This window comes from Microcebus murinus, chromosome 11 (assembly GCF_040939455.1).
Source record: "Microcebus murinus isolate Inina chromosome 11, M.murinus_Inina_mat1.0, whole genome shotgun sequence".
Lineage (NCBI taxonomy): Eukaryota > Metazoa > Chordata > Mammalia > Primates > Cheirogaleidae > Microcebus > Microcebus murinus.
In genome coordinates, this window is record NC_134114.1 from 46,259,467 (window position 1) to 46,273,941 (window position 14,475).

At 35.4% G+C, this 14,475-nt stretch overlaps 1 protein-coding gene across 1 annotated transcript in view; it reads left to right on the forward strand.

Annotated features, from left to right (window-relative positions):
- RNF180 (ring finger protein 180) overlaps nt 1–14,475 on the forward strand; it is a 126,685-nt gene that overhangs the window by 82,519 nt on the left and 29,691 nt on the right. Inside the window, exon 6 of the mRNA XM_012784053.3 lies at nt 10,608–10,733. Coding sequence (XP_012639507.2) covers nt 10,608–10,733 — 126 coding nt within the window. The remainder of the gene's footprint in view (nt 1–10,607; nt 10,734–14,475) is intronic.

The window sequence follows — 14,475 nt, forward strand, 5'->3', positions numbered from 1 at the left end:
CTCTGGTGAACACCACCCTTTGAGCACCATACTGAAAATCAGTCAGTAACAATGTGACGGCGAGTACATATGGAGCCCATTTTTCTGATCTTGTGTCACCTCACTTTGGATAATGGGCTTAAGCTCAATCCAGGATACTATAAGTGGTGTTAGCTCGCTGTCATTTCTTAGAATTGAGTAATATTCCATTGTAAACATATATCAAATTTTAATTATCCAGTCATGAATTGACGGGCACTTGGGTTGTTTCCACGTCCTTGCAATAGTGAATTGTGCTGCCAGAAACATTCGGGTGCAGATGTCTTTATAATAGAATGTCTTATGCTCTTTTGGGTAGATGCCTAATAATGCTATTGCTGGGTCAAATGGTATTTCTATTTTTAGCTGTTTGAGGTATCTCCAAATTCTTTTCCACAAAGGTTGCACCAATTTGCTGTCCCACCAGCGGTGTAAGAGTGTTCCTATCTCTCCGCATCCTCGCCAGCATTTGTTGCTTTGGGATTTCTTGATACGGGCCAATCTCACTGGGGTTAGATGATATCTCATTGTGGTTTTGATTTGTATTTCTCTAATGATTAGAGATGTTGAGCATTTTTTTATATGTTTGCTGGCCATTATTCTGTCTTCTTTAGAAAAGTTTCTGTTCATTTCCATTGCCCATTTCTTGTTGGGGTTGTTTGATTTTTTTCAACTAGCATTTGTTTTAATAACTCACAAGTGAATCAAAGTATAAGTTAATTTGAGGATAATTGGCATTTTAGGTGACATTTTTATAAAATTGAGTGATTGTTTTTATGGTATATCATCTTCCAGTAATGTTCTATGATTCCTTTCTAAAGGCTCTCCACATTTCCTGTTAGCTTTATGCCTATATATTTGGTGTTGCTATTGTAAATGAGATTTCTTTTCTCTTATTATTGCTGCTTTTGTTGATATTAAATATTATGGCAAACTTAGATTCCCAGTTTTAGGCTCTTCTGTTACTGGTCACCTTACTGAAACCTAAAAGTTATTTATTAAATAATTATTATCTTAGTTACCTAGTATCTCCGTTCCAGTTATGTACAAGCCAGAGGAGATAGTTATTGTCAAAGGTTAATATGGGAAGGCTATTATTTTTTAAAGGAAGATATTTGTACAATACAATGAATAAAGAGTTGCTTGTAACAGAACTCTATAATAGGAGCTCAATGGATAGAAATACAGTGAAATTCCTCCCAGATATATTCCATATAGAGTGTTCTCTAGCAAATTAGTGATTTAAATCTAAACTATAACATTCACTAGTTTCTTACATAAATTACTTACCACTGTTGGCTGTTAAGTTGAGAAGTTGAAGTGGGATAGGATATGCACACAAAAAGGTAAGATGCATTAATATCTTTTTTTTTTTTTAAATGGAGGTCAGTATATATTGTTGACAGCTAATAGAAAAGAAATCAGATTTGTAGTGGTCACTGTTGTTTGCTAATTAGTTGCCATAACCTCCTCCTTTCTTCCTAACATAACCCTGAGTATTCAAGTCTCCCAACATAGACCCAGTGGCTGTTGGTAGCAGATCCCATCTTCTACTCCTTGGTAATCTATTCCCTTTGCCAGTGATTGGTTCACCAATGGGCATGTGATCCAGTTTTGGCCAATGAGATGAAAGAAAGTTTGTCTTTACTTTTAAGACATGAAATGGAAAAGCCATTCATTCTCCCTTTGAACAGGAACAAGAAAGTATATAACAGGAATAATTACTAGAAGCCATCTTATAAGCAATTGGGAACCAGTCTTAGTATAAAGCCTTTATTTTGGATGGCAGAACTGAGGAAAGACATGAATGTGGGCTCTTGAATACAATGTTGAACCAACAATTCAATAAACTTTGAAGCCACCTTAGCTTTGAATTTTCTGTTACATAAAATATTAAATTTACTTATTAACAAACTCGAGTTAATTTTCTGTTATTAATAGTTTCAACCAAGAGCAACGTATCTGATAAAAGCACATAATAATAATGATAGAAAAAAAACTAAAAATGATATGATTCACAAAAATTTGAGAGGTGAGAAGGGTAAAAAACTTAAATCCTCTTAGAGTGAAATCAATAATATATAAAGTTTATAAATAAAGATTTCTGAAATTATGATATGAGATACTCAGTGGACCCTTCCCCCAGCAAAACAACTATTTAACTGGTAAAAATTATTTTTTTAAAAAACCAAAGTCTCTGTAAATTATCCTAAGGACATATAGCAAATTGAAAAGCATTTATTCAAAAATATCTACTAAAACCTGCTGTTGTAGGTAAGAACAGCAAGCGCCTATAGGATTTTATATAGGACCAGCTTCTAAACCCCTTATTGCTAGCTCAATGTGATAAAAGCTCTACTAAAGGTGGATACATCCAGGAAGATAGGACTCCCTCCATCCATTCTCCCACCCCCAGTCTAGGGCTATAGTTTCACTCCACACAAAGCAAACTACTGATATCTCTTATCCCCCAGTTCCATGTTGCAGAAGCTCTATTTCAGACAGTCACACCCAAGAAGACTGGAGCTCCCTTCCCCACCTATCCCCTACTTGCAGGGTGGAAATTCTGCTTTAGGGCACAGCAGTCCCAGTATCCTGAGCCCCGATCTACCAACCCAGTTTGCTTATAGGGCAGAGACTCCAAGCCAGGAGAGCCAAACCAAGTCAAAAAATGCCAGGAGTGCAGTATCCTACTCATAGAAGAGGAGTGTCACTCTGGGACAAACAGACCACTGTCCCCATGCCCAGCTCCAATGCGATGATGCAGAGTTTCTGCCAAGGGGGGGAGGCAAAGAGTAACAACAGAGAGCTCTGCAGGTCTAAAGGAACTGACTTCATCTAGAACAGAATGTGGGGAAGCTCACACCAAAGTGTGTTGTTGAAAACAATGGAGATTTGGGTGGTAAGCAATTTAGGGGAGACTGGGAGCTCCATGACTCTAGTAGCAAAAAGCAAAATACTAAAAATGCTAGAAGATAATCATGGAAAGAGAGTGCTAACAAGAGCCTTCCTAAAGTGTAGTAAGCCTCAAAGATTGGCAACACAGCGCCCCTGCAAAAGAACCTTGCTTTAAATGAATCAGACTGTAGAGCAAGTTATACCCCAGGGCATAGTGGAAAACAATAGAACAATCAACAAACAATTGGTAGAGACTAACAGCTGTGTGTAATAATAAAGGAAGCCCAACCAGAAGATTTAAGGGGAGAGATCAGGGAAAGAGAATCAAAGCAGACCTGGCTAAAACTATGTACAGTCATCCCTGGTGGTTAGGAAAACTGGGTGTGTACCTAAGCTTATGCTCTGTAGCACATGAGAGGGTGCACACGGTGGGGGAAATAGACTTCACTAAACTAGTCCATCCAAGTCATTGAACAAATAAAAAATCAATAATCCATAGAGGAGAGTCCAGAAAAAAACTCATACATCTAGGCGAGCTGCTTTTTAACAAGTATTCTAAGAATTAGTCTTTGTGTCCTTTCACTAAATGGTACTGGGACAACTGTATACTCACATGCAAAAGAATGAATTTGGACCTCTGTTTCACACCATATGTATGTTAACTCAAAATGGAACAAAGACCTAATTATAAGAGTTAAAAATATAAAATTCTTAGAAGAAAATGTAAGTATAAATCTTTGTGAACTTGGGTTAAGCAATGGTTTTTTAGATATAATACCTAAAGTATGAAACAAAAAAATAAATAAATTAGACTTCATCAAAGTTGAAAATGTCCTTGCTTTAAAGGATATTATCAAGAAAGCGAAAAGACAACTACAGAGTGAAAGAAAATTTTGTAAATTATGTGTGTGATAGGGGTCTAGCATTGCAATATATCAAGAACTCTTACAATTCAACAGTAAAAAGACAAATAACCCAGATTAAAAATGGACAAAGAATTTGAACAGATAATTCTCCCCAAAAAATACAAAAATGGTCAATAAGCATGTGAAAAGATGCTCAATGTCATTGGTCACTAATGAAATGCAAATAAAAACTATTTTGAGATATCACTTCATACCCACTAGGATGGTTATAATCAAAAAGATAGACAATAACAAGTGTTGGTAGAGTTATGGAGAAATTGGGACCCTTATATATTGCTGGTTAGAATTTAAAATATGCAGTCATTTTGGAAAACAGTTTAATAAATTTTCAACACAGCAGATTCCAAGTCTGCTTGTAGGTTGGGAAGAGTTCTGGTATGTTCCAGATTAACTAGAGTTCTTTTATCTATGGAAATGAGAAGGACCCTGGGATGGATAGGGCTTGGGAGAAAGGCCTCAGGATAGGTGGGCCATTTCCCATTCATTGACTGATAACCTCACTACATACTTTCACACTAGGAGCTCTCACATTATCATCTCAATAGTAGGCCTGTTCAGGGAGATGCTAAATGCTGCACAAAAGAATCTGCAGGCCAAGGAAGGGAAAAGGCCAGGATTTGCAAGCATTTTGTGGAGTTGCATTATCCAAGGAAGGGAGGAGGAATACCTCAGCCAAGGAGATCATGACCTTATTGTAAGGAAAGACAACATTTCTGGAATGGACTTTTTGACTGCAGCCTTCAAACCAAGCATGCCATTTCCCCCATCATGAATGGACTCTAGAGGGCCCTCCTGCAGGCATTCCTACTAACATACCCAGTATCAACTGTTCAGGGATCCCCACCTATAGTCCTGTGAAAGATGGTAGTGCCCCCAGCGTTACAAGGGGAGCCACAGTACCAGTGCAGCCTCCCTCCCAACTGTGAAATCACTCCCTGCTCTCATCCCGTCCACATTCACAGTGCACCCAAACCTCAGCAAGGAAGATTCCCACCCGTGTTCCATTATTTTCCTCTCTTCAATCTCACTGTCCCTTCTGACCACTCTCCTACCCTCCAGTGCCACTACTCTTTGGCCTTTACATAGTGGGACTGGGTGCTGATGAGTAGATATACTAGTGAACTCCACTGGAAAAGGAAATAGCTAATTCTCTACCTTGTCCATAGAGGTCCCAAACTAAGTAAGGAAATGACATTTAAGCTAATCTAGGATTTTAAGGCATAGTCCAGACCTGCAATTTTTCACCAGGAATATTTAAGGCTATCACAATAATTGGAGGATTCTTTTAGGCAGTGTAAAGATGACAAATATCCTATAGCATTTGGGCCAGTCACACACAATGAAAAATTATCCTCTGTCTTGGGGATAATTTGAATATGAGGGTGAACAGGGAAGGTCAAGTCCTATTTCTTTTCACACAGGAGAGAGAATCATGACTTCAGATGGATGCAGTGATCACCTTTTGTGGAGCCATTAATACATCCCTATCCATAGACTCGTCCTAAATCCTGAAGTGTAATTTTACATACAAAATAATAAACATCAGACCAGTACAAAATACTTATAAGTATAAGTAGAGCTTATAATAAGAGCTCAACAAATGTTATGATTGAATTGGACTTAGTTTAATAGATTTCCTTTTGGCCTTATAATCTCTCTAACAGTGGGCAAACTATCGTAGTTATTCTTGGATAATGAAACAGTTACTGAAATGATTTTTTAATGCTCCAAAGCCATTAAAGGACATGAGTAACACAAGGTAAATATAACTGCCTGAGGCAAAAAGCTTGGATAAAGGCTCTAACCTAAGAAAGTCTTATAATACTAGCAGATTTCTCCTGGACCAAAGCGTTAAAAAAAATGATTGCAACAACTCTTTATCCTGATATAAAAATTATATTGAATTATAAGTGCCAAATATTATAGTGCCAAATACTAAATGTAATTATCGAATTAAAATGGATACATTTTTAAATAGTGCTTATCTACCTAATAAAATAGGAGCTCTTAAGTAAAAATAATTTGCTTTCTATGACTTAAATATTATAAAAACAATAACTTCATTTTGAAAATGTCAGGTAAAGAATTTGTGGTTTTTGTTTATTTTTGTCCCTGTTATATATGCCTCTGTCATCAGGCTGCATATTAGCTGGACAGTGGGATTTCCCAAAGTAGATTTTAACCTTGAACAGTTCACTAGGAAAAGGTATGAAGATCAGATTCAAATTTACTCTCAACAGATATATAGGTAAGTATTCATCAGTTTTGGGTGAGATACTCCTGGTTGGCCTCTCCTTTCCCAGCATACAAAGCTCTTCTTGGCCCCTAAATGCTATGGGGTGTACAGAGAGACTTTGCAGCTACCACATGGTGATCACCTGCCAGGTCAGAAGAGCTGGGTATGAGACTTACACATTTACATTACATATTTCTATGATTCAAACTGATAATTTTCTGTTGAATATAAGCTATAACAGCAGACCCAAACTTTTCTCTAACTTGTGTTATTCACCCTATAGATAGATGAGCATTTCTGGGTGCCTCACATGGGTACAAAATGAGTTTCACCAGGAGTGTTAGGGTCCCTTATAAGTGGAATTTTCTTGCCCCTTTTTCAGAGGTCCAAAGTAAGCACTGCCTCTGAATCCCTGAAGATAGTTTTGAGATTTTCATTAAAACACAGTAAGGCAGGTTCAAATGCCAAATGTATTAATCCTCCTCCATTCTTGAGTAAAAGAAGGAGGTCCTTGGCACCACATCCTAACTCAGCCTTACTCTTGCTGCTGTTCAACAACACAAAGAAAACTATTTTAATGTGTGTACTATTGAGATACAGTAAAATCAACATATTAAGTGATAAGAGTGAGATGAAACTAATTGAAAAGTTCCAAAGATCATCTCGTAAGATATTACTCAACCCACAGCTATGTTAAGTAACGAGGATTTAGCATCAACTAATAAAGATTTCTTTTTTGGAGATCTCCCTCCTTTTTACACAAATGTCCACTGACTGGTATTCTAATTCCCAATCTTGTTCTATTGCCTGCAAATGTCCTTTATTGTACATTAATTTCCTTGAACCAAATAATGCCTGTGAACAAGTATACACAAGCACCTACTGAAACTTGGGAGAGTTGGGTCTTTACTCAAAGTCAGGATCCATCCTGGTACAGGTATATAATTCAAAACTCTTGGAGAAGTGGTCTTTTTATTATTATTACAACATGTTACAATTTTCCTTTTTGTCAAATGATTTTTTGTACCTTAAATCTCCAGGAAAAAAATGAAATATTGTATCAGAAAACATAGAACTAAGAAGGGAATTGTGGAGAAATAAGTTTTCAGAATAATAATTTTAAATGGGTAAATAAGGCCTTTAATAATCTGAATGAGATAGCCATATACACACCTCCTAGTCTTTTAAATTAGAACATAATATCATTGGGTCCACTTAAATGACTGCGCCTTATATTTATAATAATAATCTTTTCATGTTCCCTTGCTAAATAAGATTCTAAGGTACCATGAATTAACCCTACCCGAACGTTTACCTCATAACTTTAGGATTGCCTTGTTACTAAATAGGACTTAATAGGGGTACTATGCCTATTACACAACTTTAATTCCTGCACTTAGCAGAATGCTTGAAAGTATTCTGAACTATTTATGTAATTATAATGAATTGTTTAAATATAAAGTTACCAACATTAAGCATATAGCTGAAACCAAAGTTGCACCACCTTATTGATGCAGTCTGTAGTTCAAAATTATCCCAACATGCATGTGATAGTCCTTTTTTATTATTTGCAATATAGTACCATGAAATCTCATGGTAATACACCCTGTAATAATGTGAATTATGATTTTATGTAGTTGGCATTTAGCTCCTGACCTCAGCCAAATCAAGACGACTAGAATTCCTTTATCCTAATAATCATTTACTGTTTTGATGATAGCATCACACAAAAATGCTGCTATTTCCACTGCTACTGCCACCACATTTGTCTAAATGTATAATGGAAATACACTTAGATCTTTCCAGGATAGTCAGTTTATTTTTCATTTTTCTAGCATATTTATTTTCTAGCATATCTAATATCAGTATTAAATACTGATAACATCGGATGAATTATAATATGTATTTTAATAAGAAGCATCTACTACTCCCTAATAGGTAACATTGGCTGAGGAGAGGATAAAGGTAGCTTTCATCATCACCTTTTACTCAGAGCCCTACACTTTGGTCTACCCTTAGATTTTTCTTAATGTTTCTTCCAGGTAATTTTAGGAATATATTGTTGAATATTCTCTTTGTTGCCAAATCCTGCATTTGTAAACTCAAATGCTGCTGGAATGGAGGCAACACAGATCTATAGAAAGAACAACATCCTTGGGTAAGGTTAGTAAGTTTTATAGTGGTGTGAGATAATGCTTAACATTTAAATACATTTAAATACTTTTCGAACAGAAAAGGACCTAAGATCATTTCATCGAGTGGTTATCAAATCTAGCTGTGAATGAGAATCACCCAAGGAGCTTATCAGAAAACACAGACTCCTATGTCACATTCAATTCTGCTTTAATATGTCTAGGTGAGGTTCTAGAATTTGTCCTTTTAACAAGTACTCTAAGTGATTTTAATGCATAGCCAAGCATGTTGGAATCACTAATCTAGTACAATGCCTTGCAAGGCAGGAATTACACTTAATTCATCTCTGTATTCCTAGCTAGATCAGCAAAATGCCAGGCACAGAAGGTTCAAAATAAACATTTGCAGGAGATAGGGCAGAAAGTGAGTACAAAGAGAAATTGAGTGATTTGTGGAAGGTCCCAAGTTAAGAAGTGTTAGAACCCACTTCTTATTTGGCCCAGCAATAGAGAGAAAGGACTTCTGAATCCTCTCGTCTCCAATGGTCTTTCAGATCAAGTATAGTAAATTAAATCATCCAAAATCATTGGACTCATAAGATTATGTTATGGATACACAGGTGTAGATGTTCAACAATAGGTTGTAGGTATAAGACCCACCTCATTTTGCAAATTTTAATAAAGTAATTTCTCAGATCATAATTTTCTTGGGTGTTAGGAAAATATTTCCTAACTCTTCTTGTTTTGGTGTGTTAATATGTGAGTTTGTGAAATAGTTTTAAAGTTCATTGTTGTAATAAGTTCCTTGAAGCCAGAAAACAGACTATCATGGACATTATTGCTTTTCCTTCTCACACCTACCCCCTATAAAAAGATTGTGGCTAGTTATCAAAACTGCAGGTATTGGATGACTCTTACTGTGTCCTTTTGATCTTTTGTACTAAAATACAATATTTGCAAACAAGTTTTCATTATAAGATAGGGTAGCACAGTGCATTCTCTAGCTATTATATCAACAATTTAGAACATGGCTGCAAGTTTTCCAGGAGGAGGAGGGGGGAGGGGGAGGGAAAGAAGGGAGTGAAAGGAGAGAAAGTATTGACTCGCAAACTCTTCTCTTTGGTTTGTGTTATCTCCCACATGAAATCATCACTGACCTACCACATGGGTCTCATTTACAAGGGCATTTAGAAAGCTGTGACTCAATTCGGGCAGTAGGCAAAGTGAACTTTAATAAAACAGCTGTGCATCACTATAGAATCCAGTGTGAGAATATCCAACCTGAAATGATTTAACTGTTAAACATGTAAGGTATAAAAAATGCACTAGCCATAATAACCCTCACACCCTCAGCATACATGATGAGACTACAAATATACCTTTTCTCTAACTTGTATACTGGTTCATAGGTTCACAATTTGGAGGGGAGCAGGTTTAATATAGAACATCACTTGCCTAGAGTAATCTGTTTCTTACGTTGTTCCTTTTGTGGTTAATTGTAAACTTTGTGAATCAATTTTCCCTTTGAATTCCTTAGGTAAGAATCAGTCCAAGGCAGTGATTAGGAAAAATAGAGAAAATTTAATGCAACTGTCTTGAGCTGAAGCTCAAAGCCTGAAGTAGTATGAAAACTGAGGAAATGCTACAGGTGATAGTTGTGGGAATAAAAGTAAGAGTAGATGGAAAACCTAGTTTACTTCTCAGGTTAGTAACCAACTCTGCACGGGCCTCTCTAAGAAGAGCTTCTCCATTTAAACAGTCTAACTCAATCCTGGTTTTCCATGGCTCATATATAGAGACTTTCTACTATTTAAAGTGACTATCATCATATGTGTTCTCTGATAGGTCTATGTGTACTTCAAGTAAATATTTCCTTTTTAACTCACTAGTAAGCTTCTGAAAGTTCAAGAATTTTTACATTTTTTAAACTCTCAAATTTGTAGCAATGAGCTAATGTAAAAATACAATAGAATATAATAGATTATGAAGTAAAAAGTATCACTTCTGAGCCCTGATTGCATTCTAGCTATTCTTTTGCTACACCTATAACACATTATTCCCCTTTTTTGTCTACTAGTTTATTCCCATCTTTTAGTCTACAGTTTGAGGGCAGGCATGATGCCTCATGTGTATTCCTTGTATGGCATAGTGCCTGACATAATAGTTAACTCAATAGATGTATGTTCTATGTGTAGGCATATCAGTATTGCATCAAATGTGAATTTGGGGGAGTTGTATAGGCTTGAATTTAAAAAAAATATTGAATCCACTTTTGTCTTCACCGATTTAAAGAGATATGAATTTATTATCAAAATACTGCAGCAATCATTTGTCATGTTCTTGCCATTTTACTCAAATTAATCATTAAAAATACTATTTTCTTTTGCTTTACTCTAGAGCTGAACAATGCCACAAAAACATTCTTTACTAAAGAATATTTGAAAATAAAACAAAGCTTCCATAAATCCAGCTGTGCAAAATGGCCTCTACCAAGCTGCAGAAAGGCATTCCATCTTTTTGGAGGTAAGAAAACTAGTATTTTTAAAAAGTCTAGTAACTTTGTCCAAGGTCTCTTCTTAAAGGTAGTTTCTGCATGGCTTAGAAATGATAGTGGAAACATATTTCTGTATTGATCAATCTTAAGTAAGGATTTTACTAAGTATCTCTATCCTGAAAGCTACAGATGAAGAAAATGAAGACTATACAATAAAAGCAAATGGGAGATAAACCAGTGACTAAGTTGACTTTAACTTGCCATCAATAATGTTTAATATGTAGATAATGAAAATGTATCTCAAAAGTATCGGATTTGACAAAAGCATTAGTACTCTTCATAAAGATTGTTAATAATTCATTATCATAAGCTAAATTTATTTAGTTTTAATGTTTTATACTTGTTCCACAGTTTAGGATAAGTAGAAAGTTAGAGAGCCTTGGCTCAGAGGTGTGCAGTGGTCTAGGAGTACAAATTTGGGGTTTAGGTGTAGGTATCAATATGACTTCAGGGATGTCATAGAAATCTCTCGTTTCTGTGTTTTGCTCTATAAAATGAGAATAACTATATTTGTCCCATCTAATTAATATATTTATAAAAATCAAATGAGCTAATGTAAAAAGCACATTCTAAATTATAACTACTTACACTATATAGATATAAGGAATAAGAGCAAGGCAATCTCTAATACCTGTTTTAGCCTTGAGAATTTGTTACCATATGACCATACAACATGGACATAAATTTCATCTTTTATAAAATCATGGTTTGTCAGAGCTTGAGCTACCCTGCAGCTTTAGTATTTACCACTTATGATGTTATGGGGCCTGGTAGGAAAAGTTCAGATATGACGAACTATGATCTTCGGCGAACAGGAGGAACTTCTATGTAAGATGATCAACAAGATCAATATGACAATGACCTAGACCAAAGGAGAGAGAAGCAGAGCCTGTGCAGTTGAGGCAAAAAATAAATTGGTAAATGAAATCTCTCTTAAGTTTGAAGACAGTAATTTAAGGACCAATATAGCTTTGCACAGTGGTTTGAATGAAGAAAGTAGTTGAAGGACATTAAATAAGTACATACTACTTTATAGTGGTTAGTAATTGTAAAAATTCATTATCTAGAGATTTGGTATAGATAGGCTTTAAATATATCACATTTAGCCCAAGAAATAATATGAAATCAAATATAAGAAAACCAGTCTTAAAGTATTTCATACCAAAGGAGAGAAAGTTTATAATTTGAATTATGGTTTTTAAAAGATTCCCTTGTATTATGCTGAAAAAAAAAAAAAGATTCCCTTGTATCCTACTTTCAACCTTATACCCAAATTTTTAAAAGAATGGAATACATTCATGATAACCCTACATTCCCTTTGTCTTTCTGTATTCTGAGGTAGTATAGAAGCTATAGTTTAAACAGCTAGTTCTTTGTGATTTTGTCTTATTCGTCTTCCCTATAGTTGTTCCACAGAACTTCATTTTTTTAATACATGTTTATGGAGGAGGTTCAAATTAACATTATTATATCACTCAACTTAAGAAAGATCAAGCTATCTCTTTCTTTCATATATCAGGAGCTAAGCTGAGCTGTCAGGTATCCCGAGTAGCCTATTCAAAAAACCAAAAATGAAAAAGTCTTTAATCACTTACTGTAATAGTATAAGCACGAGTCTAAAGCCAAACGAAATGCTGATGTCCCTGTTCCATTTCTCTCATGATATGGTGCACCATTTCCAGAGCCAAGTGGAGCCAGGCAGAGGTGGGGTTTCTTTCACTGTTGAGAAAGCCCCAAACAAAAGGCTCCACAAGTTCTTTGGATCCTGAGGTCAGGGGGAATGACAAGGAAGAAGGGCTAGAAATGGAAAAGTACTGAGTCAGAGTGGGAAAAAATGCCTATGAGGTGTCTCCTTCCAGCCCCTGTAAGAAGGCTTTGGCAGAAGTGCCTGAAGATAAAGGTAACTGGGAATGAGGGCTAGGAATGTAAACACGTGAAAGAGTGTCTACAGCCAGGGGAGCCTGAGAACCTAACTGCAACCCCCCTCAGAGACTGTAATGCGTTGGCTGTGCACTAAGTCTGGTGTGGGGAAGGCAGCTTTCTCCCATGAGTGAGTCCTGCCAGGTGAAGCTTTTGTAATTGCCTGTGGTCAATCACATGAGGATTCTAATCAGGCACTGGACTCCTCAATTACCGGTCTTATTGAAGCACCTTCTGTATTTCTTCTTTGTTTACACTCTGCTTCCCCTTAATTTTATATTCATAATTTCTTTGTTCAGGTATGAATATGTATACTTATTTTTGTTTTTGAACTTCTGCAATGGTAGCAATGTGTATATTTTGCTTTGCTTTGTCATTCAATATTATGCTTCTCAAATTCATTCATTTCAATATGCATAGCCATATTCATTTATTTTTACTAGTACACTCAGTTACACGAACATACTCCAACCCAATTTATCCATTCTCTTGTTGGTAAACAATTGAGTTGTCCAATTTTTTTGTTATAAACATTCTTGTCATGTCTCAGGAACATAAAAGTTCTAGAATAAATGCCAATAGAAACTTGCTGAGTTATAAGAAAACACATCTTTAACCTGATTAAGTAAACCAAACTCTTTTCCTAAATGGCTGATATATCACCAGCTTTGTCTACCATAACATTTGGTATTTTCAATCTTTTAGATTTTGCTAGCCTAATAGGTATAAATCCTATCTCATTGGGGTTTGAATTTCCATTACTGTGATTGCTAATGAGTATTGAACATAGCTTTATATGTGTACTGGACTGAGTTTCTTCATCTGCGAAATACCTGTTTATAAATTTTGTCCATTTTTCTATTGATTGTATTATTTTTTCAGAGTTTTAAAAATATTTTCTGGTGACTCCTTTTCCTGTTAATTATATGAATGGCAGCTGTCTTCAAGTTTATGGTTGGTCTTTTTATTTTATGATATCTTTTAATGAATTTTTTTTTTTTCAATTTCTTGGTCTTTCTGGTGTGACCTGTCTTGTTTAAGAAAGTCTTCTCTATTCCCAGGATCATAAAGATATTTTTTTATGTATTTTTCAAATAGTTTTAAAGGTCTTGGGAATTAATTTATGTTGTTATAGTTGTTTCTTATTGGTTTATTTTTTGCTACATTATAGGTAAAGATACAATTTCTTTGGAGTTTTTTTCTACCATCACTTACCAAAAACAATCATTTCCCCCGCACTAAATAATGCTAATCTGTCATATTTAAATCTCCACATGTGTGGGTCTAATTCTGAGGTCTCCCATTCCATTTTGGTCTGTTGTCTATTCCTATGCCAATACCATACTTGTCTCAGTTACCAAAGCTTTATAATAAGTCTTAACATCCCTTTTCCAACTTGTTTTGCTGTAGTAGTGCCTTGGCTACTTTTTGGGCCTTTGCTCTTCTATATGAATTTTAGAATCATCTTGTCCAGTTGCATGAAAAACCATGTTGTATTAGGGAAATGAGAGCATGTTAAATGTATAAACCAATTTTGGGAGTATTGATACCTTATAGTAATTGCTTTTCCTACCCCTTAATGTGGTTTATCTCTTTATTTAGATCTTATTTGATGTCTTACAATAAAGTTCTATAATTCTTTATACATGTCTTATACATGTCGATTGGTTTTATTCATATGTACTTGGCACTCTGTCCTCTCTTTTTGAATCTTCAGTGCAGAAAATTATGCTAGTCATATTTCTTAATTTATGGCATATCATCACTGCTACACTCATTTTTCTTTTTATC